This window comes from Rhinolophus sinicus, linkage group LG03, assembly GCF_036562045.2.
Source record: "Rhinolophus sinicus isolate RSC01 linkage group LG03, ASM3656204v1, whole genome shotgun sequence".
Taxonomy (NCBI): Eukaryota; Metazoa; Chordata; class Mammalia; order Chiroptera; family Rhinolophidae; genus Rhinolophus; species Rhinolophus sinicus.
This window is the reverse complement of record NC_133753.1, coordinates 71,877,805-71,901,512: the sequence shown is the minus strand read 5'-3', so window position 1 is coordinate 71,901,512 and position 23,708 is coordinate 71,877,805. Positions and strand designations below refer to the sequence as shown.

General features: G+C 46.5%; 3 protein-coding genes across 6 annotated transcripts in view; 1 reads left to right on the top strand and 2 right to left on the bottom strand.

The window, feature by feature from the left end:
* The window catches only part of RNASE13 (ribonuclease A family member 13 (inactive)), a 32,784-nt gene extending 14,090 nt beyond the window's left edge, over window positions 1-18,694 (top strand). For 2 of the 4 annotated variants that reach the window (XM_074328009.1, XM_074328010.1), the window contains exon 2: window positions 16,336-18,694. In XM_074328009.1, coding sequence (XP_074184110.1) covers window positions 17,070-17,531 — 462 coding nt within the window. In that variant the 5' untranslated portion in view covers window positions 16,336-17,069 and the 3' untranslated portion in view covers window positions 17,532-18,694. Of the gene's footprint in view, window positions 1-11,931; window positions 12,162-14,358; window positions 14,416-16,335 lie in introns of all 4 variants that reach the window. The other 2 variants (XM_074328008.1, XM_019713550.2) reach the window with 2 other exon arrangements.
* RNASE7 (ribonuclease A family member 7) lies at window positions 7,378-8,660 on the bottom strand. The gene has a single exon (XM_019713549.2). The coding sequence runs from the start codon at window positions 8,479-8,481 to the stop codon at window positions 7,993-7,995; it is 489 nt and encodes a 162-aa protein (XP_019569108.2). The 5' UTR covers window positions 8,482-8,660; the 3' UTR covers window positions 7,378-7,992.
* A 413-nt stretch (window positions 18,695-19,107) lies between the features above and the next one.
* TPPP2 (tubulin polymerization promoting protein family member 2) lies at window positions 19,108-21,965 on the bottom strand. The gene is made up of 3 exons (XM_074326706.1): window positions 20,835-21,965; window positions 20,439-20,592; window positions 19,108-19,650 (listed from the first exon to the last, which is right to left on the bottom strand). The coding sequence occupies exons 1-3, from the start codon at window positions 21,005-21,007 to the stop codon at window positions 19,465-19,467; spliced, it is 513 nt and encodes a 170-aa protein (XP_074182807.1). The 5' UTR covers window positions 21,008-21,965; the 3' UTR covers window positions 19,108-19,464.
* Window positions 21,966-23,708: the final 1,743 nt, after the last annotated feature.

The window sequence follows — 23,708 nt, the reverse complement described above, 5'->3', positions numbered from 1 at the left end:
AAGGAGACAGGCTTGGAGAGCTTAAGTTCACAGATTTAGAAAATGGCAGGGCCAAGATTGAAAATGAGGTAGGTGTGGCTCCAAAGTTGTGTTGTCCCTCGCTGCCACACTGCTTTCCTGTTTATCAACAGTTACCTTATGGGCTGAGAGTCACCTTGTGACCAAATTCTATTCTAATAGACTGGTCTTCCTTTTGTCTCCTGGACATGTTTTACTTCCTTACACTTTACTTCTGTTTCCTTTTTCTTTCTCTTCCCAGAGAGCCCTCCCTTAAATATTATTGATCCTTCAGAGCTTAGCTTTATCATATCACCTTAATTTTGATCACAGGCGTGAGCCTTCCTGTACAACTTGACCTCAGGCTAATCCCTCCTGAACATAATCTCCTTAGTCATCAGCTCCTGGTGCCACTCATTTGGGTACTTAATTGTGTACCACCTTTTTGTTGTTGTTATTTAACGCTTACATGTGTATCCAGTCTTCCCAACTGGATGGTAAACTCACGGGTCAGGAGTCCGCTCCTTTCATGCTTTTCTGTCTCCATAGTGCCCGGCACACTGATAGCTCACAGGGATACTCAGTGATTGTTGAACTGAGTCACCACCCTGGTTCTCTCAGTTTCCTCATCATTTGTAACACAAAGAGTTTCAGTGTAATAATTTCTAAAATATACCCTGGTTCTAACAATCTATGAAACAAGAAGAAACATCAAAATGCTAGTAGCCAGACTAGAATGTAAGGAGAGGTCCTACAAGAAAACACCCAAAGGTAGCTGTGAAGAGGGACAGCAGAGAATAAGTAATGATCCCCTAAAGGCCAGCTTTTTAATTCATTAATTAGTTTTTAATTTTTTTAAGGAGGGCGCAGCTCAGAGTGGCCCATGTGGGGATCAAACTGGCAACCTTGGGGTTATCAGCACCACGCTCTAACAAACTGAGCTAACCGAAGACCAACTTTTTTCAGGAGGGGTGGCTGAGGGTGCCACAAAAGTCCATCTGGGGTGCTGGCCTGAGGTCCAGCAGTACCAGGAGGTAGTCTTTGAACTGCCAGTGCTGCCCCAGTAGGGTTGTCAGGCTTCACCCTGCAAACAACTCCCTGGTAGTGAAAGGCAGACTCTTCAGGAAGAAGGGGGTTCACGAGGAGTGTGACTGATGCAGAAGGGGACAGGGCCACTACAAATGACGAGGTGTGGCTAAGGGCGAAATGAGGTGTACATTTTCTGATCCTTGGCTTGGATCCTGTATGAGATTTTCCAAGACAGGTAGAGGGCAATGGTGGATCTGCTCATCGAGGTCGTGTACGAGATTGTGTCACAGATTCAGCTGTGACTGACGAGCTGAGAGCTATGCTGCTCTGACAAGGTACTTATGACAGGGTGTGAGAACTGTTGTCAGTGCGTCTTTCCAGAGGCGCTAAGCCTGAGTCAAGCTGGGATGCAGAAATTCACCCAGACAAGCTGAGTGAAGGTATAACATTGGCTTCAGGAGGCAAGTGGCTGTAGATGGTACTCTGTTTCTCTAGGCACAGCATGGAAGAGTTTTAGCCAACTTTCTGCCAAACAGCCTACACCTCCCTGGTGGACCACCTCGGGCCAAGACAGGTGACTGGAAGGAGCACTTACTCCTAACACTGGATTATCCTGACATCCGGGGTATTTGACTAGCTCTGGCTGTGAAACATTATTGCAATGCTAATTCGCAAAGGAGACTGAGATTGTGAATATTTAGCTCCCCAGTTACTTTGTGAGTATACACATATATAGCAATACCCCATCCCTGGTAGAGAGAAGAGGGAAAAGAAGAGAATGGTGCAAACAAAATGAAAGTCTAGGAAGTGGGTTAGAGGCAAGTTCTGGCTGGCAAAGTCCAGAAGGAAAAAAGAAGGCTAAGACTGCAGAGCAGCACCCTACTTCTGAGGAGCTACGGAGAACAACAGGGCTACCGTGGCCCAGCTTCTCTGAATGTACTCCTTGGTCTGTTTGCTGGGATCCGGGGGCTTGGCAATGAGTCAGCAAGCAGGGCAGGGGAGCTGGGTTGGTCTCAGACAGAAGCAGGAACCTCGTCAGAAGCTTCCACAGGCAATTGCTCCAAGAGGGATTCCTTCCAAGAGGAGTCCCTGGCTCTGAAGGCCCATGGTTATGAGACACCTTGGATCCTGGTTTCTGAACTCTGAGCCTCAGAGCTCTGTCACATGAAATTCAGTTGCCACACTCCTTCTGGGAAGCCTTACTCTATTCCCAAGTCCATTTTTCTTTACTTTGGAGCTTTTTGGGGCCTTCTCAGGGAGCCCAGTCGCACTGTGATCTTGCCTTAGTGTGCAGACTGTCCCCTTGTTCCTGACTGTAGGGTCTGTCCTCAAAGAGAGGATGTGGTCTTCACCCCAACCAGAGGTGAGGCATGTGGCTCCTCTCACATGGTTTTGTGGCCTTTAACTCACTACAAGCCTGTGTGCAGCATTCAGACGTCCCAGGGATGACAGTGACAACCATGATAAAAACAATTATACCTAACATTTACTAGGTTTCTATGTTCCAGTCACTTTTCAAGTACTCTATGTTCTCTCTCTCTCTCTGTCTCTCTGTCTCTCTGTCTCTGTCTCTCTCTCTCTCTCTCTCTCTCTCTCTCTCTCTGTCTCTCTGGTGAAGGACCTTCCTATTGTCCTGGCCCCATGATTATCTTATCTTCCTCACCCAACTCTTGAAGAGAAATACTGGTCAGAGACACAGACCCACAGGGAGAAAGTTAAGGAAAACCTCATCAAGGCCAGCGAGCTCCTGCCCGAGGCTGAACGCAGATGTGTGCCGATAGTACACAAGCCACAAGATAAAGGTCTTCTTTCCCAATTTTACAAAAACTATTTTTGGAGGAGAGGAAATAAAGCATTATTTTTATATAAAAAAAATTACATCATGGAGTATATTGAAAAACTCAAATAAATGTCACTTAAAAATAATTTTAAATGTTTTTTTTTTTCTTTGTTTTGTTTTGTTTTTTGTCTGACCTTGAGCCTTGCTTTATCTACTCTTGGCTGGGAACATTTTTTGGCAAGGGGAGTCAGCTGAGGAGGAATTTGGTCTCCTTTGTTTAAGTCCTTTGTTCTTCTGTCACGAAGTCAGGCCTGCTCCATTCATCACAGGTTTGGCCACTCAACATTTGACACCACTGTAATAAATATAAATGATAACACCTCTCAACTTTTCCTACATGCCAGCTTCTGTACTAAGTGCTTTATATGTATCATCACATTTAACCCACATATTATTCCCATGAAGTAGGCTATCTTGGTATAGATGAGGAAATTCCCATCTCCCTAAGTCAAGAGGACTTTCCAGCATAGTGTGCATTTCCACTATGGGTAGACATCTTTCCTTACCTCCCTCTTATGAACTATGGACTTCCTACGAGGCCTCAGTAGCAATGCTTTCTCATGGCCCTGTGGCTTCATGGATGCTCCCAAGTTTACTGGCTTTGGAGTCCTGTGCAGGTAAACATCCTGGTAAGAGCAGTAACTGCTCTTTCTACCTCTCTGGTGGGATGGGAGTAGGAGGAGGACTTTAAAAGAGTGGGTATATGAAGACTTTGAAGCCCTTTTGGAGGCCCAATTGTACAGGAGCATAGGAGAAATGTGATGAAATGGGCCAAGGCTCTCTCAAAGAGAAGGCTTGGATGTTGCTGCTACTGGTATGTTTTCTGCTGCCATAGTTATCCCCAAGAGCAATAGACCTATGAAAAGGGGCAATTGAATCAATGAGAGGAGAAATGTCCTGATCTCAAGGACATTTCCTCTTATGACATTATGACCTTGAGATCAGGACCCTTCTCTTCACAGTGACTCAGTTGGCCCACTTTATAGTATCTGTGGATCATTTACTTCAGCGTGTGGAGACTTTGGGGAACAAGCATCAAGTAGAAAAGTCTCCTGTCTAATCTACCTCAGTGTTAGTCCTAGGAGGGCTAACTAACTCTCGCCCCAGTTCTTAGATTAATTTCTTTACTGGATTCCATTTCTGCTCCTTAGGTCCAGGTTGAAACAATTCTCTTTAAAGCCATCTACACAAGGCTGGGCAATACTTCCCTAGACACCTTCCTCCCCTCTCCAAGCTCCCACCCCCAGCAACAGAAATGTCTCATAACTAATACGTCTCATTTTCCAGCTTTTAAGTAGGAATGCATCAAGTTCAGCCAGACTTGATATTTGGCCCAAACTTGTTATTCATTTTGGATCTCAGCTTTGACCTTTGGAAGACTAAATAGACAAATACTTATGTTAACATTATTCCTGGCGTCCTGGAAGTTGGCTGTGATCAAGATCATGTGAAGGAATGGGTAACAGTCAAAGTGAACCAGTTAAAGCATTGGTAATGAGAACAAAGCAGTTCATTTCGATTTATTATTAATATCTGAATGATTACTTTCAAATAGTGGTGAGCATTCTAGATGAAACTTGGAGAAGAATTTTCCTGATGAACTTTTTTAAATGTTGAAATTCTATCAGTCAGTGGAAGTATAAATATATGTTTATTATTTTAAGGGAAATGCTACAATAATTAATGGCTATGAAAGCTTATACTATACACAAAACAATTATTAAGAATTTTCACATAATTAAAAAATAGGAAAATTAGTTGACAATATAAATAATAGGAGGGAGTGTATTAGCTTTAGGAAGTGTATTAGCTTTTTTAGGAAGAATTTTATATGCTTTTTGAGCCATAAAGTATTTACAGCAGTTCAATAAATAGTACAAGTAGTATTTAATTTAACAAATAGTATAAGTAAGAACAATAAAATTAGATTATATCATAATTCTACCTATGATTTAATTATATCATAATCTTTGTAGAATTGATTGGTATGTTAACATTTATCATGTTAAATAAAATAATCCTTAAGAACTATACTTTTCAGGAGGATTTTTAAATTGAGATATAATTTACATACAGTGAGTACACAAATCTTGAGTGTACAGCTCAATGAGCTTTCACAAAGTAAACATATCTGGACCAAGAAATAACATGTCCAGTTTACCTCTTACCCCTTTCAAGTTAGTACTCCCCAAGGTGATTTTTACCTGTCACCACAGATTACTTTTTTTTTTTTTTAAGATTTTATTGGGGAAGGGGAACAGGACTTTATTGGGGAACAGTGTGTACTTTCAGGCCTTTTTTCCAAGGCAAGTTGTTGTCCTTTCAATCTTAGTTGTGGAGGGTGCCGTTCAGCTTCAAGTTATTGTCCTTTCAGTTTTAGTTGCGGAGGGCGCAGCTCAGCTCCAGGTCCAGTTGCCATTGCTAGTTGCAGGGGACACAGCCCACCATCCCTTGCGGGAGTCGAACTGGCAACCTTGTGGTTGAGAGGATGGATTCCAACCAACTGAGCCATCTGGGAGGCAGCTCAGCTCAAGGTGCTGTGTTCAATCTTAGTTGCAGGGGTCGCTGCCCACCATCCCTTGCGGGACTCAGGAGTTGAACTGGCAACCTTGTGGTTGAGAGCCCACTGGCCCATGTGGGAATCGAACCGGCAGCCTTCGGAGTTAGGAGCATGAAACTTGGAGAAGAATTTTCCTGATGAACTTTTTTAAATGTTGAAATTCTATCAGTCAGTGTTGAAATTCTAACTGCCTGAGCCACTGGGCCGGCCCCACAGATTACTTTTGAATTATGTTTAATTTTTAGTTACTTAATACTATTTCGATCAGGAGTCTTTCAAGAAAAAATCATTATTCGGAAATTCTCATTTTAAGAGAATGCATTAAAGTCTTAATTTTAGCCACTTCAAAATTTTGTGAGGAGGGTGTCTTCAAAACCATAATACCCATAAGGAAAAGCATCACTAAAGAATATACCAAGAGTTGTGAAAAAAGAATACAGTTAAGAGAAAAATCAGCTATGCCCAACTATCTTATACCTCAGCTTAAAAACTATTTAGAATGGTAAAGGTATAGTATAATGATCACAGGACATACAGGTTTTACACCCAGCCATTTGGCCACCATGTATATTTTATATAACTCTTCTTTCAAGCCTCTGTGATGCATTTTGTGCATCTCTACTTTTAAGACTCATCAACTTATTGGCCCCACACTGTGCTTGAATTGTTCAAAGTTCTGTTCTCCTTTTCTTTTGATCATCCCTTACCTCCCTTCTCTCCTCGTCTCAAACCACCCAGCTCACCTAATAGGATTCTGCCAGTAGAAGGAAGCCCTTAAGGAGAATTGAATGGTGTATTAGTCTTGGTCTGAGTGTTTGCCAAAAGAGGATATGACTGGACAGGGATATTTCTATTACTACTACCACTGCTACGTATTACGAGTTATCATGATTGCATGCCTACCAGTGCCTGGGGCTGACTAAGGCTTCGTAAATGCCGTTTCTAAATCTCCCCACAATCCTGTCCAGTAGGTGGCGTTACTCCCATTTTGCTATATGGAAACACAGCTGCAGAGGGATTCAGTAGTTGACTTGAGGTCCAGTCAAGATTTATACCCTTCTACCTGGCTACAAAGCTTCTTCTGACTTTGATAAGAAGTAAAGGAGCACTAGAATTGTTAGAAGCAATATGTAGAGAGTAGACTCCTCAGCTGGGAAGGGAAGGTCTAACAACTTAGCTGGGTGCTGAAGGAGGGCAGGCAGGATGGTGTGGGGTGTAGTGTAGTTTGTCTGGGATGGAGATAAAGGAAGAGAGAAGGGACTGGTGATGGGCAGAGCTGCAGGCAATGAGGGAGGGGCTGTCAGGACCGAGGCAACAGAAAACCATAGTTTCTCCAGCTCTGTTCCCTAGGGAGGGAGAAATGGTATCTGCAGCCCAAGGGGATAGGGAAGTGGCATTTCCACATCTCAATCCCAATGGCCTGGGAAAACTGCCAGAGTAGAGAGCCAGGGAAGCACCGAGGCAGGAGAGATGATTATCAGGAGGAAGGAAGCTCTGGCAGCTCCCACCAGCCTGTTTGTGACAAGCAGGCTCTGGGCCACGGAAGTCTCTTGAGGTCAAGGGAAATGTGACCTGGAGCAAGGGGATGAAGCTGGGACACTCCTCTTACCCTCTGCCTTCAGGCCAAGGGGATCTAACCAGAGCCAGGCCCACCCACAGGTCAGAAAAGCAGTGGGCTGGATAAGAGGAAGGGCAGTTAGAGAGGCAGAGAGAGAGACAATGAATTAAGATCCTTGAAACACCTTGTAAACAGTCCCTTGGCTAGAGAGGTAATGACCTTTATTTCAGTCAACACAGGGCAACTGGCTCTTCAGCGCTCTCAGGGTACATTTCTTCATGGGTGAACTCTTACCTAGTTCTCCTGTCCCTGCAAAGTTCCCTCCTTTTTTGCCCAATGGTAAAGTAGATAGTGCACTGTATGTAGAATGAGGAGACTTAGGTTCAAGTCCAGGTGCTTCTACAACCGATTTCACAAGCTCTTGAATTAATTAAGTTTTCTGAAATCTCAATTTCCTCATCCCTACAGAAGTCATCAAGTCTATCTCACAAGGGACTCACATGCCTACACCATGAAATGCTGTGTAAATATGAAGTGGTAATACTTTGTCTTCTTTCCTTCCGCTGCCTCTCTGCACAGAGGCCTCCTCACTATCACGTCAGAGCTGGGGAAGATTTCTAGTTTAGGAACATGAACAGCTCTGTCCATAAACCCTATATAACCCTCTTACATCTATTTCCTCCTCTTGTGATGCTGCCATAATAAGATGGGGCAGGGGAAAGCTGTACAAGGCACAAACCAGGGAATCCCCCTACCCCGGAGCTTGCTCAGCCCCTCTCTCAGGGATAAGTTCTGGGAAAACAGCAACAAAGAGATGAAAGCCCATCTCATCTGGATTTTAGCCCACTGAGGTATTCACCTCAGCTCCCCCTCAGCCTGTCAGAAAAACTCGAGCTAGGAAGGGCCCCAAGAAACGAAAGGAAGAGAACCTTTTGGGCATAGAAGGAGTAGTGCAGCAGCCTGGAGAGGAAATTAAAGCTCAGCCCAAGAGTGAGGAAGACTGGAAACCTACAGGACTTTGTCCAAGTGCACAGGAACCAGGTGGAATTTTCCAGAGTCCCCTTTCTCGGGTGGGTCACAGGCCACGATGTAAGAAGCGCTCAGTTTCTTCTCTTTGTACCTGCAGTTTGGGTGCTTCCCTGAGGTGAGCTCACACATGGTCAGGGACACATTCCCTTTGCTCTGGTGGCAGTTTTCATGGCTGTTCCTGCAGGTTATGGTGGGGAGGTGACAGGTGGCAGCCACACTGGAGAAGGATTCATGCAGGAAAGTGTTGAGGCCTTTGCAGTGTTTTGTGTGCTTGTTGATGTTGCCCATCGCCTTTTTGCATCCCTCGGGGTTGGGTTGCACATGCTGAGTTTCAAACCACTGAGCTGAGGTCATGTGTTTGGGCTTGGCACTGACTGGGACCTTGGCCACCCACAGGCCCAGCAGCAGGAGCAGCAGCAGAGGGCAGAGTCCTGCTTTGGTTGGTGCCATCTCTCCTGGGAGGACCATCAGAATGGAGGGCTGGGGTCGCTGGGGACAAAGAGCAGGTGGTATTTAGTTGAACACTGAGCCTTCCTATCCCTGTTCCTTCTAGCCAGCCACTATCTCCCTCCCCTCGGTTACCCTGGGTTTTATCCCTTCCCCCCTCTTCTGTGCCACACCCACTAGGACCCCAGCCTCTAACCCTGTGCCCCCATCCCCCTCACCTTGTATCCCTGTCTTCTTTCATTCTGTCCCACTTGCCTCCCACTCTTTGCTCTATCTCCTCTCCCTCAAGTCCCATCCTGTTGTGTCCCTGCGTCCCTATCCCTTGCTCTGTATCTCATTCCCTCCGTGACCCCATCTCCTCCATATCCCCGTTTTGTATCGCCACCCCACCCCGCAGCATCACTCCCCTCTCTCCCGAGTTTGTCCTCATCCCCTCCACATTGAGTCCCTCCTTTGTCCATTTTATGGCTCACCTGAGTGTACTCTTATCTGGTCCGAACGCATCCCTTCTCTGTCCTCACCCATGTCCCACCACCGGCCTCACCTCCTCACTGAGTCCTCGGCTGCGGCTCCTGCTCAGTGGACTGAAGTAGTACCTCCCGCCACTGGGCCTCAGCTCTCTGAGGGCCTCTTTTCACTGCCTGACTCCTTAAGAGCTGGCCTGGGCTATGTTGCTTCTGTTTGGGGGTGGGCTGGGGTGCAGTCCTAGGGCAGGAAGTGAATCAGGTTCATGTTCTTTTACATGACCCACATAAGCCGATACCTATGGAGCTAGTGTACCTGCCTACACATGTTTGGCAATGGGGAAGTTTGAATCCTCACACTCATGGACAAGATTTGGCCCCTGGCCACATGATTTTAATGACTAATAAAGCAGCTGTCCCAGGTGTCAACTCCACATGAATTTCAGGGAGAGTTGTCACTTTTCTCCTCCTATACACACCTCTGGTTCAAGATTCTGGGAAGAGCCAATCACTGTGCTGATAAGGATTGCTTTTTCTCTGACCTGAGCTACAGATAGACCAGTCTAGAAAGTTGCTTTGTATGATTTCTTGTCGTCAGGATTTACTGCTTATCTTCCGGAGGAGATAGAGAAGACAGGGAAGTGGATGACTCATCGCAGCCAGATGTCCAGCACCATCCCAGCTCAGTCATTCTGCAGTGACTCATTCCTCTGGGCGCCTCCTATTCCAGGTGCTGAGCAAAGCCACCTGGCTTTACCTGAGGAAGGCACCCAACACCTCTCACACTTTACTCTTCCTCTCCCTACTTTATTGAAACTTGTAAAACTTAAACATTGTCCAAATTTGAAAATGCTATTGGTGGTGGTGTCTTAGGCCTTCTTTGACCATTTATGCCCATTCCCTGTGGGAGTGACAGCTGTGTGGCATAGCTGGGTCACTGCTGCTCTGGGGGCTCCAGTGAGCTTGGTGTGTGGCACTCAGAAGAACTGAGACACTGAGGCAGAGAATCATCACTGCATGTGGGTAGGAAGGCCTGGAAAACAGATGAACAGTGTTTTTGTTTTCAGGATTCACCTGTAAGTAGTAGGTAATCTCAGAATATTGGGTTCAGGTTCATTCATGTAGTCAACAAATTTTTATTAAGCGCCAACTATGTGCCAAGGAACTTGGGATATATCAGTGAACAAGAGAGACAAAATTCCCTACCTGTGTGGGAAAGACAGGGGGAAAAAAACCCAACATATATATATATATATATATATATATATATATATATATATATATACTTGGCTCACAGTTATAATTGCTAAGGAAAAAAGTAGAACAGCATGGAAGTTGGTAAGCAGTGATTTTTAAATGGGGTCATTGAAGTAGGTGACTCTGGGACAAAGACTTGAAGGTGAGAGAGTGAACTCGTGCTTATCTGGGGAAGAATCCTCCAAGTAGAGAAAACAGTACTGCAAAGGCCCGAAGCAGACAGATATTCCTGGGGTGCTAGAGGAACAGCCAGGAGTCCAGTATGACTGGAGCAGGTGAATGATGGGGTCAGAGAGGGACCAGAGGCCAGATCTTGGCAAGCCTTAGAGACCATTAGGACTGAGACTTCTGCTCTGTGTACACTGGGGAGCCCTGGGAGGGTTCTGCTAAGCAAAGGAATAAAAGGCCTATCTGTTTGAAGATCGCCTGGCTGTTGTGTGGATTGTAACCGTAGACAGGCCACGTAAACCATCCTGATCATAACGTTTGTGTTCTAGTCCAGAAGTTAAGATTTCAAGTCAGGAAGATTTGGGTGTTTGTTTTGAGACTGGGGGATATCCCTTGAGTAGATGGAGACCACAACTGTTAGTCAGGATGAAGGATCTTCGGAAGAAAACCCCATGCTGGAGATGGGGAGCACCACTAGATGGCAACAGAGAACCAGGAGCAAGTTTACACAGACCACGGGCTCCTCTGGTTCACCCTCAGTGAGGCCTTGGCTGCGGGAACAGCATTCACTGCTTTGTTAAGGTGCCTGAATCTCTGCAGTTTGAACTTCTGGATAGAGAATTATGCCGCTGCTGCTGTAGAAATGCAAATGTGTGGCGATAAAATCCATGGTTTAAAGCAAGCTGTGGCTAGAATGCAGATCAGCGCAGGCCAGTCCAGCCCTTGACTGGAGACTGGGGTTAGAGGAGGGGGTGGAAGGCCAAGAGCTCATTTGGATTCCTAGCTGGGACTCCCTCTCACTGCTCATTATTCTAGAGTGAGATGTTTCCAAACCACGACTTGCACTGCCCTCTGTTTGTGTTTTCCCTTCATTATAATTATCCTAGTTTGCTCAACTCCATTATGCTGTGTTCTCCAAAAGGCTGCCTAGTGCTATGTGAAAGTAAAATAAACACAGCCCCACTGTCTCAGGTCAAAAGGAAGAGACAGTAAAGGTTTAGGTTTACACACGAAATTTGAGGAGTTGAAACTACCCTCTGCACAATTCAAGCAAAAACCCTTACTCTGCCTCAATTATTTGGATAAGACAGGTGATTTTATTTATTTGCCTAAACTATCCAGCTTCCAAGATCTGTGTCACTTTGCACTTGGTAAGGTAATTTTGCCATTTATTTTTTCTTTACTATATGCATGGGGCAAGGGAAAAAGACGAGAGAAGGGGGAGACAAGGTTAGGGAGAACAAAGGGAGTTAAGCATCGGGCCAAAGCCTGGTCAGGGAGTCTGGCAGAAGAGAGAAGACAATAATTAGAGAAAGGAAAACAGAAGACAAAATAGTGGGAGAGAACATAGGAGGGAAGAAAGCCCCTCACACGTGCAGCTTCTATCCAGGGATATGAGGTAGATACCCCAGCTTCCTTCTTATTAGATTGCCACAGTCACTGTTCTTGGCCCGTCTCTCCAGGCTACTGGTGTGTGTGTGTGTGTGTGTGTGTGTGTGTGTGTGTGTGTGTAAAGTCATTGGGGCGGGTATTGTGAAAATCCCAGCAGTGCCAGGTGGACCTCTGCCTGTTTTCCCCACAGGACAACAGCTGTTGCTTCCTCTAGCCTGCGCTGAGAGGGGGTGAAGAGGGCTGGGACAGAGGAGGGCCGGGCCTGGAGTGGTGCCTACCCTTCAGAGCCCAGCCTGTCTGTCTTCCGGAGTTCCACACAGCCTCTGGATACCGAAGGAAAGCCCATGAAGAGTTTCCCTCCAAGCAGGAGCAGATCTCAGTTCTGTTATCCTGATTTTGTTGCACCTAGGATAAGTAAAGGTACTGGGCTCATTTTTGTAGACAGGGAAAGTGAAACAGCAAGTAGGGGTCCAATGTGGAACTTGCTTTGGGTCTTTGAATTCGCATGACCTTTCCTGGAACAGCTGTGGGTTGGAATCCTTGGCTCCCAGACCAATGTCTTTAGACAATTTAAGATGTAGGAGAGGGGAACCTGGTCTGGCCTGGAGACGTCCCTTATGAGGTCTAATAAGCCATTGTCAGTGCCTCTTTTATCAACAAAATAAAATAGAAATTCTTTAGCCTGACATTGAAGGTTTGCCACAATTTGACAAACCTGCCTTTCCAACCTTTTTATCTCTGACTTTTCTCCCACTGAGTACCTCAAGCTTAGCTAGGCTGGTTTTCTCTCTTTCCTCAAACATAACTTTCAGAATTCTCTTTCTCTCCGTTTAACTCTTACCTCTTCCTTCAGACCCACTCGAAGTTCACAGGATGAACGCTACCCCCAAAAACGTGCTCCGATTCTCCCAATTCAGAGGGATTTTTCTCACTTCTAAATTCCTACATTTGCTGTCTTCAAGACATAAACATTCCTGCCTGGAAGCATTGGTTATTTCTTCATATGTATTTATCATTTCCCTCTAATTTAGGCCAATTCCCAGAAGACAAGGACCATCTATCTGTTACACTTCTTTTGTACCTCCCACAGGATACAGTATAGGTGCCTTGCAGAGAAATTACCTTAACTGATTCAGCTTCTGGGTTAGAAGGTGTTCACTGTGCCCCTAAATAATCCCAGGCCCAGGTGGGATCACGACCAACCCATAACGTTGGTTAGCACAGTGAGGAACTCACAATGCAGCTCCTAGGCAGCAACCCTGGGGTTGAGGTGAAGTTATGACAAGAAGTTGAGATGTCTAAAGCAATCTTTGGGTTCAAGGACAACGCAGGAGCTGTCTATGACACAGTATGCTATTGAGTAATTTGAGTTGGACAGGACAAAAAGTGGTGCCACTGGGACTGAGGTGAGCTCACTCTGGGAAATGTCTTGGGGTTCCCGTCAATCATATGAAATCACCCCTGCACCTGCCATTCTAGCCAGTTGTTCTAGAAATGCTTACTCTTGGGGATGGGGAGGAGAGAGAGAATGTACAGATGACTACATGTAGAGGGTCACTTTTACAGGAAAAATAACTCAAAATTGTTTCAGTGGTGAACTATCAGGACTCCTTTTGCTGATAGAAAAACGAGTACCATTACAAGCAAAATCTAACAAACATGTTTCTAAACCCTGGATATTTACCGCCCCTTTTTAACATATAAAGTATAAGTAAGTCCGTACTTGTTAGGAAATCTGATTCCTTGGACCAGGGTTTCTCAATTTCAGCACTATTTACATTTTAGTCTGGATGATTCTCTGTTGGGAGCCATCTTGTGCATTGATGGGTTTCGCGGTAACCCAGGTCTCTACCCACTAGATGCCAGAAACACCTCCTAGTTGTGACAACTAAAAGTGTCTCCAGACATGACAAAATTGTCCCCCATGGAGTGCCACCGAATACGACTTATGACCTTTAGCAAGCTGCTGTCCTCTGAAACTTAGTTTCTTCATCTCTAGGGTAATTCTTGTGTAATAGGGTAACAATTCTACAAATCTCAGGCTTAGGGAACAGATGAAACCATGACAAGGATGTCTGAATGGAAGAAGCAATCCTATGGTTCAACACCTCTAGGATAGGACTTTATATACCAGACCACTAGGATGGCAGTTTGAAACCCGAAGGCCCATAGCACATCAGCACTTTTCCGGGCCCTGTGCTCATGCCTTTGTAACATATGTGTGCCTTTCTTACTGAATTGTAAGTTTAATCTGGACTGGAACTCTCTTATTTACCTTTATATTTACCCCCAAATTTGTCACAGTGCTTTCAAATGGTATTTAACAATTATTAAAAAAATATTTTGCAGTAATCAACATAGTACATGGCTAATAATAGAAAGCTTTGTGAAGATGAATTTTAAGTCAGGTATTAGAGGGGGCTCTAGATTGGGGGCCGAGTGGGGATCGGGAAGGCCACTTGGTTCATTTGGGGAATGAAAGAAGCTTTGCCGATGTTAATTGGGGGAAAAAGTGAGTTGGTGTAGAACCTAGGAAACCATCCCCAGTTATCCATTTATATATTGTCTAATGGTTAAAAGGCATTTTCATGCTGACCATCTCATTTTATTCTTATAGCCTCATGAGGTAAGGAAGGTATTAGTCCTATTTTATAGAAGAGGAAACAGAAATTCAGTAAGTTATCTGATATCAAGTCCTGAACTCTTTCCTCTACAATGTGCTATTCCATTTCTGTAATTGTGTGTGCCGAGTTGAGTGGTGGTGGGTGAGCAGTGAATGAAATAAGAGGAAGACCAAGAGGCATGAAAGAAGCCTCCCTCTTCTTAGGGAAGCTGCAGCCTTGAGCAAATAGGGAAGAGGTGACATGCTTTGAAGTAGAGACCGCACAGTAGTAGGCTTTCTCAAAGACTTGAGTCAGCCAGGCTCAGGCACCCTCCTGCGTGGGCTCCCACTTGGTGTTGGCTTGTAGACCAGCCTGAAGGACACAGATAGCCACCTGCCCGTGCGGGCTTTACCCTCACTTGCTTGGCTGTGCACACTTCCGCGGGGAGGTCTTCCAAGCGGAGGCTTCTTGTACAGGATCTCTGGGCTGAGTCTTTGCATGAGCTAGTTCGGTGGAATTGATGGGGGCGAGAGTGGGAGGAGGAGAAGAGCAACATTCTGGGAAGAGGAGACGACATGAGCAAGGACATGGGGGTGGGGTGGGGGCACCACAGGGGAAGCAGGCAGGCGCAGGAGATGCAGTTGGAGACAAGGCCTAGATCATGGGAGGTCTTACATCCTCTGAGGCTCAGAGCCTTACTAGAGTTGGAGTATGTGTGGTGTCCAGGGGCAGGGAGAGCCCAAGCAGGAGAAGAAATAGGAATGGAAGGAACGGGTTTAGGAAAAGTTTACATAAGATTGCTGGGGCTGCATGACTGATGGACTCATGTTCATACTGAGTCTCACTATGTGCAAGGCACGGCACTGGGCAAAAAGCTCTTGACATACATCTTAACGAATCCTAATACCGCCACAACGTATAAAATATTATCCTCATTAACAGATGAAGAAATCGATGTTTATAGTGTTTCAGCAAACTTCGATTGACAGTGCATAGCCTGTAAAGAGCAGAGCGTGGATTCAATTTCTGGTCTGTTTTACTCAAACTTGCTCTTCTTTACCATGTAGACACTGCTTTCCCACGGGTGGAATTAGGAAGAAAAAGGGGTCTAGGATCCCTCTCAGATTTCTCGTAGAAGTAACTGGGGAAGGTGAGATAGACAACAGAGGAGGAGAAGAAAGTTGTCTATCTCACCTTCCCCAGTTAACTCTAGGGAAGGATGGGTTCAGTTTTGGACTATAGTTTGTGCCGTAAGAAAGAGCAAGTTGGGGAGTGGGGGGCTATGAAGGAGGAACACCAGTACGCCTCTCTGCACCCACCCCTGAACTACAAATTGGCCTCGGAGCACTCCGCGTTCTGCAGTCTGACTGCCCGCTCCCGCTCCAGGGAGACTATGGTTGGCTCTCCTGGGAGGAAGCCCACACCTAGCTCATACCCTGCAGGAGACCAGGCTGAAAGGCCCGTGGAAGTCAAGGACTGCGGCTGGCAGGCTCTGGGGAGCTGGCTTTCTGCTTCTGATGAAGGGGCAGGTGTTGATGAAAAAGAGAATTAGGAGCCCGGCCCTTTCCTAACCTGAGAGACAACAGTGAGAATCTGACCTGCTGGGCTCAGGTGGTCCACACCTCCTTAAAGTCCAAGCTATGCTGTTTAATCTGACCGGACAAGTTTGAGGCTTCAGGGTCAGCATACAAAAATTTGCAGGTGTGCTCTGACTCCAAAAGGGCCTGAGGTTATAGGCGAGGGAGTCACTGTGATCCTGTCATTGTGATTGTTGTGAAGTAGATGATGGGGACAGTGAGGGGTCCACAGGACATGTTGGATTTTCAGCACAGCAGCACTTGGGTGGATGGCCGTTGCTTATGCATGCGCATGTGTGTGGCCTCCTGGGCTCCTGTGAGTGGGATGAGAGAGTGGCAGACGCTCTGTTCTCTAAGGGTCAGGAATAAGCAGCACTTTGTTCCTCAGAAACATTATAGTGCTTTTCTTCTCAGCTTTCCGCAGGAGCAGGGCCTATGGACCAGAAGAAAACATCAAAGAAAGCCCAAGAACTTAGGGAGTTCTGGCAAGAAGGCTGGAACTAAGTGTTCTTATGACACCAGAAAGGAGGAGACCACAGAGTAATGTCTCTTTCCTCTCACCCATCCAAGTCCTTCAGCACAGGGGCTTCTCAAACTCAGGGGACATGCCCTCCTCTCAGACTGGCCTTTATCCAGAAACCTTTCCAGCCTCTTCCCACCCTTGGGCTGTCCTTGGCCTCAGGCAAGAAGAATCCCTGCCTCGCTGCCCTGCTCATCTTCTAGTTCCTGTCCTTCCTCCAGAGAAATCAGAGAACTGTAGCTCTATTCCTTCTATTGCCTCTGCATTTTTTACCAGAAGGTTTGACTGGGGTCAGCGACAATCGAGAAGAGTTGCTCACCCAAGAACCAGCTGGATCTTTTATTCTGTAAGTGTTACAGCTCATGGACTGGGTGAGGCTGAGACTGCAGGTGGACCAAGGGAGAGGGGGAATGGCTGAAGGTGGCTGACCAGCTGGGTGACCTTGGCAAGTGTCTCCTCTCTCTGGGGCCTGAGGTCTAGGGCTGGATGATCTCTGAGGTCCAGTCCAACTCTTAGGGTGTAAGAGAAGGCACACAATGATGGCTGGGGGAATGCTGGAGGCTCCGGGAAGAGGCACACTGTACGCCCACTTTTGCCTCCAACCACCTCAACTCTACCAGCAGGAAGAATGGCAATAGCTGTGGCCTGGCTCCTGTTCCTCCAGCTTGTTCTAGAACCAACTCTGGTCGTGGACATGAGGCTGCAGGTTATCATCAAGAACTTCCGCGACTTACATATTGACTATCCCAGGGTTAACTATCCAGTGGGTTTCCAGGGCTACTGTAATGGTCTGATGGCCTACGTGCGGGGCAAAGAACAAAGACTGTATTGCCCAAACACCCACTATGTGATACATGCCCCCTGGACAGCCATCCAGAAGTATTGCAAATACTCTGAGAGCTTCTGTGATAATTACAATGAATATTGTACAGTCACCCAGGATACCTTTCCCCTCACAATCTGCTCTCTGGTCACCAAACAGGCGCCCACCAGCTGCCGCTACAATGGCACCCTAACCAACCAAAGGCTCTATCTGCTGTGTTCCCGAAAGTATGATGCTGAACCGATAGGTATCATTGGCTTCTACTAGGGAAGGGAGGCTTTCATTCCAAACCACCCCCTACTGCCACCACAGACCAGCCTGTTCCCATTGCCAAAAGTCTGATCCCGGGTATAAGGCTTCCTCCCTGACTTCAAAGGCAGGCAGGGTCCTCTTCCAAGGGACCAGGGAAGTAGGAAAAATGTCCAGAGCTTTGGTCACCATGCAATCATACTGTCTCCTGGGCTCCTTCCAACTTGTTTACCTCCCCCTTCCCATTATCCCCCTTCTCCCACAGACAGTTGTACCCACCCAAGAAGCTGACAGTGTCCAGTTGGCAGTGACTGTCCATTCACTGGGCCAGATCCTGAATTCTGGATGGAGGCCCAGAGCCTCAGCTCACATCATGGCAACAGGCACCCAGCTCCACATCTCAATTCCCCATCCCCACCACCCTTTTCTTCTCAGTCTTCCTCATTTCCTTTATGACTCCCTCCACTCACTCACCCACGTGATGGGTATCTCTGGCTATAGGAACTCCTTCCTGAGACGCTTAGGTTCATTTTAACCAGACCCCTCAGTTCCCAGTCTGCCCCTCTCTATGAAATCATTGATCTCTTCTTCATATAACCTGTCCTTTCCTCCCTCCTTCTACCATGGAGCCCAGTGCAGCCTCTACCCCACACTCCCAGCCTCTTTTAGTCGCCCTGTCTTCTCCAACCTCTTTCCTTCCACCATTCGCAATGGCTCACTATAGTTTCAAGTTACCTTCTTTGACCCCCGAAGATTCCTATATCCTGTTCCTTTCCAAAGCTCCTCCTAATGTCTCTCAAACTCTAGGATCTGCTGCTGACAAGATGGATGAGGTGGACCTAGCTGTAGTCATGGAAGGTTTTAAAAACACATCTGAGGGGCAGCCGGTTAGCTCAGTTGGTTAGAGCACAGTGCTCTTAACAACAAGGTTGCCGGTTCGATCCCCACATGGGCTGTGCCCTCCACAACTAGATTGGAACAACTATGTGACTTGGAGCTGATGGGTCCTGGAAAAACACACTTAAATAAATAAAGTTTAAAACAAAACAAAACACACATCTCAGTTATGTAAGATATCACCATTGGATGAAACTGGGTAACGGGTACATGGAACCTTTCTGTACTATTTTTGCATCTTCCTGTGAATCTATAATCATTTAAAAATAAAAAGATAAAAGACATATCTGACTCAGTTCTGGTTTCATTCTTTTTTCCTCAGTGCACCAGGACTCTTGGAGTCCTGGGGGTTACCCACCTCTGGCCATCTTCTTGGTCTACCTGTAGCTATCAGTAGGATTTGCTGGCCCATGTAAACTATGATGGAGGTGCGGTGGGGGTAAAACTCACTTCAGGCTGGGTGTTGAAAACAGATTCTCCCTTCCTCCAGCTCTAGGACAAACTTGTAATAGGAGTCAAGCTAAGTAGATCCTTGGCCCACCTTAGCTGGCTTCTATTTCTCCCCCAACAAAATCTGCATTTCAACAGATGAGGAAGGTGGAGGGACAGGGGACTGGTTAGTGGTATCTGGGTCATCCGTCAGATCAGGAATTGTTACTCCCCTTTGGCAGGCAGAAGGGGGTGCATACCAGTAATATGTAATATGAATGCAAGTATCAAATACTTTTGCCTCCACATCTGGTTTATCTCTTACCTCCAAACATATTCCTCAGCTCTGATCTTAGAAGCAGTTGTTGAGGGGAAGGCTAACTTATGGTTTGGAGGCGTCAGGCTAAGTAGGGCAAAAGATGGAGAGCTGGAAACCCTGACTCCTTGGGCTTTCTCTCTTCTCTTCTCTCTCTCTCCATACACAAACAGGCCCATCCATCCCTCACCCTGGTGGAAGACAGAGCTCATTAGCTGTTGCACACACAGATGTTTATTGTTCCCCAAGCTCCCTGATGTTAAAGATGCAGCAGGGTCAAAGGCTGGCAGGCTAAGATGAGGCTATTCCTTACTTGTCCTTTTTATCATAGGTGCCAGCACCCTTGTAGCCACTCACATAGCCTGCATTGTCGGTCATCTCTTCCCGTCCTGCGATGCCTTTGCCCTTGCCACTCTCGTCAAAGCGCTCCTTGTGGGAGCCAGTGTACTTGCTGGTGTCTGTCAGCCGGCTCACCCCGCCCACGGTCGTTGCTTTCTGCAAGCCAGAGGATGACAGGTCTGATCCCTCTCCTTTCCCATCCACAATCACACCCCTTCTCTAAAGATGGCCTTTGATTCTGCTGGTGCTCAGAGCTCTTGTTCTAGCTATGGCGTGGTGCTGCTTTCTCAGGGCCCAGATGTGGCTATGGGCAGGAACTGTGACAAGAGCCATCCACTCATGAGGGAGGAAGAGCCTGGTGTATGGGAGTGAGGGGCTATGTGTGGATTTTTCTGCTTCCAGAGGAGTTATTTTGACCAGGCTGCAGCCAGAAAACTTCAACCCCTGGCCCAATATGCAAGGTCCCTCCTACTGGGTAGGTCCTATTTGAAACCTAGAGTAGAAAGAGCTTTTAGTAGAGAGGGGACAAATAGGGAACAGAGGGTGGGTGAGAGGCAAGAAGTCAGAGATTAGACCTTACATAAGAGCAGGAAGAGAGGTGGGGATCAGGTACGAAGTCCTCTGCACTCAGTGTCCATCAGGCCTTAGTTGCCCGGCTCAGATGCTGGGCTCTTGGGAAGGAATCTAAATTTTACTATTAAAATAGCTGTGGACCTTGGGCAAGTCACTTCCCCTATCTGGGCCACAGTTTCCTCACCTCTGAAATGACTAGAGGATCTCTAAAGTCTGTTCCAGTACCAGCAGTACCACAGAGGTTTTCTGCCCTGTCTCCTGATAGTGCCACCGTTGGCGGGCGTTAGGGTCATCAGAAGGTGGGAGAGGAGACCAGCATAAGGTATTTAGGGAAGTAGGGTCAAACATTAGGGATGAAGAATGTCGCTCACAGTAACACCCGTGGTAGCTGGATCCTTGCCCTCCATGTGTTTATAAACGTCTTCCAGCGCCTCATCTGCGTTCTTCCCCTTGAACCGCTTCTGGCCCAGTTCCTTCATCGCCTCTTGGAATTGTTGAAATGTGATGGTTCGGGCATTCTTGGCCCTAGTCAGTGAGACAAATCCAGGAACTCTGGAACATGAACTCATCACTTTCTAAGGTCCAATCCTCCCCTTACTCAGACTTGGCCACCTAGTGTCTTGAGGACAGGGAATAGACAGTGCCATGTACCCAGCTGATGCTCAGTAGCCCCATGACAAATGTTCCATCACGTGAACTTCTGATGCCATGTCCCACTAGCTTGTTTGTTCTACTCACCACCCCCACTCCCATCTTTGGTCTCTCACTTGACTTTGCTGAACACGATGTCTACATCAGTGGAAGTGACTGTCTTGCCATCCATGATACCACAGTCTTTGCATAGCTTGGAGAAGTTCTTGTTGTTCATTTCAGTGCCACTGGCTGATGACTCTCCGAAGACAGCAAACCGCTGGAATGTTTTTTCTGCTTCTGATGCCATGGTCAACTGGAGGTGGGGGAGGACAGTAGGGGCGGGGACTCAGGGGTGAGGGAGGAAGGAAGGGGGAACTAAGGAGTAAGAAGCATGGGGGGGGGGTTAAGATGAAATCTGAATCAGCAGCAGGAACAAACCCCTCCTTCCTGTTCCTCTTTCCCCCCTTCCCTCTCAATCCCATTCATCCCATCTACTGCTCTCAGCTCTAGGGACACTAGTGTGGATCCTACATTCTGAGTAATCATCACCACCACCCATGTCCCCACTACTTTTGGTACCTAAGAGTGCCTGGATGGTGTCTGACCCTTCCCAGCCTTTGTATATAAGTGTATGCAGATACGTGGGAGCCAGCTGGTTGGGGAGACTATGTGGCAATGGGGAGACAGAAGGGGGAGGAGAGGGAAGTTTCTATGACCTCAGTAGTGTTTATGTGACATCACCTCAGCTACAGCCCTAGTTTTAGGGGAGGAGTCTTTTGGTTTCCCTTGCATGTTGCATTGAGCAAGTTGCCAACCTTTTGATCTCTTCAGATGATCAAACTTCCTCATCATTCCAGCCCAGCTTGACCAAGTCCTCTGGGTCCTGGTCAAATTGCCTTATGCTCTACCTCTCAACAAAAGCTGAGTGCTGGAGGAAGGAGTTAATAAAAATAGGTTGGCGTCCGTCCAACATTGCTCTCCTTTCTACTCTCCAGGCTCAGGTCAACATGGAGAATCCCACTGGCATTGGCAGACCAACCTCAGTAGGAACTTTAAATGGTGTCCACTGTTGGGCCTAACACTGGCCTTGGAGTGTAACAGATCTGGGTGGGTCAGGGTGAAATAGGTCAGAGTGAGGGTGAGTCTCAGACTCTGCAATTCTTCCAGATAAGTTTCTGTGCAGATCAAGGACGTTCCTCAGGGGTTCCTCTAGCTTTTTCTCTAGCCAGATGCCATATAGATGGATGAATTTCAGGGATCCTAAAATAGAGCAACTAGGTTGGCGGCTTCCCTCTCCTTTCTGTCTGATGAAACACTAGTTCCCATAAATATTTCTTCTTTGTCTTACAAATCTATTTCTTTCTTTCCATTCCTGTTATTCCCATACATGAAGTCCTTGTCATCTTATATCTAGTTGAATACCCTAGCTTCTAAATGATGTTGTTTCCTAAGTTGAATGTATCACCCCCATCCACCCCATAATCCATCTCTATTACCCCACATCAGATTAATTTTCAGAAAACTATTTTTTATCCATTATTCCTGCTCAAGAACTTCTGCTCTATGGATCTTTGATGCCAAACCTTTTTGCTTATCGTTCAAGGACCTTCACACTTGACCCCAATCTACCTTACCAAACATAAGCCACCTCTCATCAACATTATTCTTCATCTGGGGCCATAATGGCCTAATCACTATGTGCTTGAGAGGCTACCTCATAGAGGAAAGAGCATAGCCTTGGAGTGGAATGATTCTGAGTCAGGATTTGAGTCCTAGATAAGTCGTTTACTAGCTGGTTGGCCTTGGGTAAGTCACTAAACATCTCTGAGCTTCAGTTTCCTCATATGTACATGAGGGCAATATTTACTCTATAGTATTGGGGGATACTACACGAGAAGTACCTTGCATAAAGTAGCTACTATTCTATTCAAAATAACTTGTGCATTTCTGCCCCCAAACTTTCCCGTATGCTCTTCCTGGATAGAATGCCCCTCTCTCCTACTCAAATACTCCATGGTTGCACTCCTCATAGGGTGGTTCACACTAGGAACAAAAGCCTTTTCCTCCTCTGAAATACTAAGACAATGGTTCCTAGCCTGTTTGGGCTGCAGCCTACCTGGGTGAGGATTTCTGAATTATTGCAAGGGCTCCTGGAATCTATATGTACATAGAAGATTGACTGTCAATGAACAAAGAATTTGCTTTGCACATGCAGGTATATCACTATATACATAGATGTTGTGATTATCAGAATACTGTACAAACTTACTTGAAAGTACTGAATTTATGGTTTGTCTCTATCAGAGGATACTAAAACCATGATGTGGGAATGGAAATCTGATCTTCCACTCGACAAGAGTGGGGAACTATTGCCTAAACAATTCATCTTATATAAAGATCATTTTTCTTTTTCTTTTTTTTTTTTTTTAAGATTTTCTTGGTGAAGGGGAACAGGATTTTATTGGGGAACAGTGTGTACTTCCAGGATTTTTTCCAAGTCAAGTTGTTGTCCTTTCAATTGTTGTTGTGGAGGGTGCAGCTCAGCTCCAGGTCCAGTTGCCATTGTTAGTTGCAGGGGGCGCAGCCCACCATCCCTTGCTCGGAGTCTAACCGGCAACCTTGTGGTTGAGAGCCCGCATTCCAACCAACAGTTATCCGGGAGCTCAGCGGCAGCTCAGCTCAAGGTGCGGTGTTCAATCTTAGTTGCAGGGAGCAGAGCCCACCATCCCTTGCTCGGAGTCCAACCGGCAACCTTGTGGTTGAGAGCCCACTGGCCCATGTGGGAATTGAACCGGCAGCTTTAGGCTTTAGGAGCACAGGGCTCCAAACGTCTGAGCTGCCAGGCCGGCCCAAGGTCGTTTTTTTTGGCTTTTTCGCTCTTTATACCTTCTCTCAACTATTCGAACATAAGCTTCTAGAGAGAGTATGACTAGCCTTCACACTTCTTTGAATTCCATCTATACAGTGGCATGCCTACACAGCAGACACTTAAAACTGTCGCTTAGTTG

Coding starts and splice junctions, on each gene's coding strand:
- RNASE7 (XM_019713549.2), bottom strand. CDS start 8,481: ATGGTCCTCCCAGGAGAGATGGCACCAACCAAAGCAGGACTCTGCCCT.
- TPPP2 (XM_074326706.1), bottom strand. CDS start 21,007: ATGGCATCAGAAGCAGAAAAAACATTCCAGCGGTTTGCTGTCTTCGGA. Junction 20,593..20,834: donor ATCGTGTTCAGCAAAGTCAA/GTGAGAGACCAA, acceptor CTCACTGACTAG/GGCCAAGAATGCCCGAACCA. Junction 19,651..20,438: donor CAGCTACCACGGGTGTTACT/GTGAGCGACATT, acceptor TCTGGCTTGCAG/AAAGCAACGACCGTGGGCGG.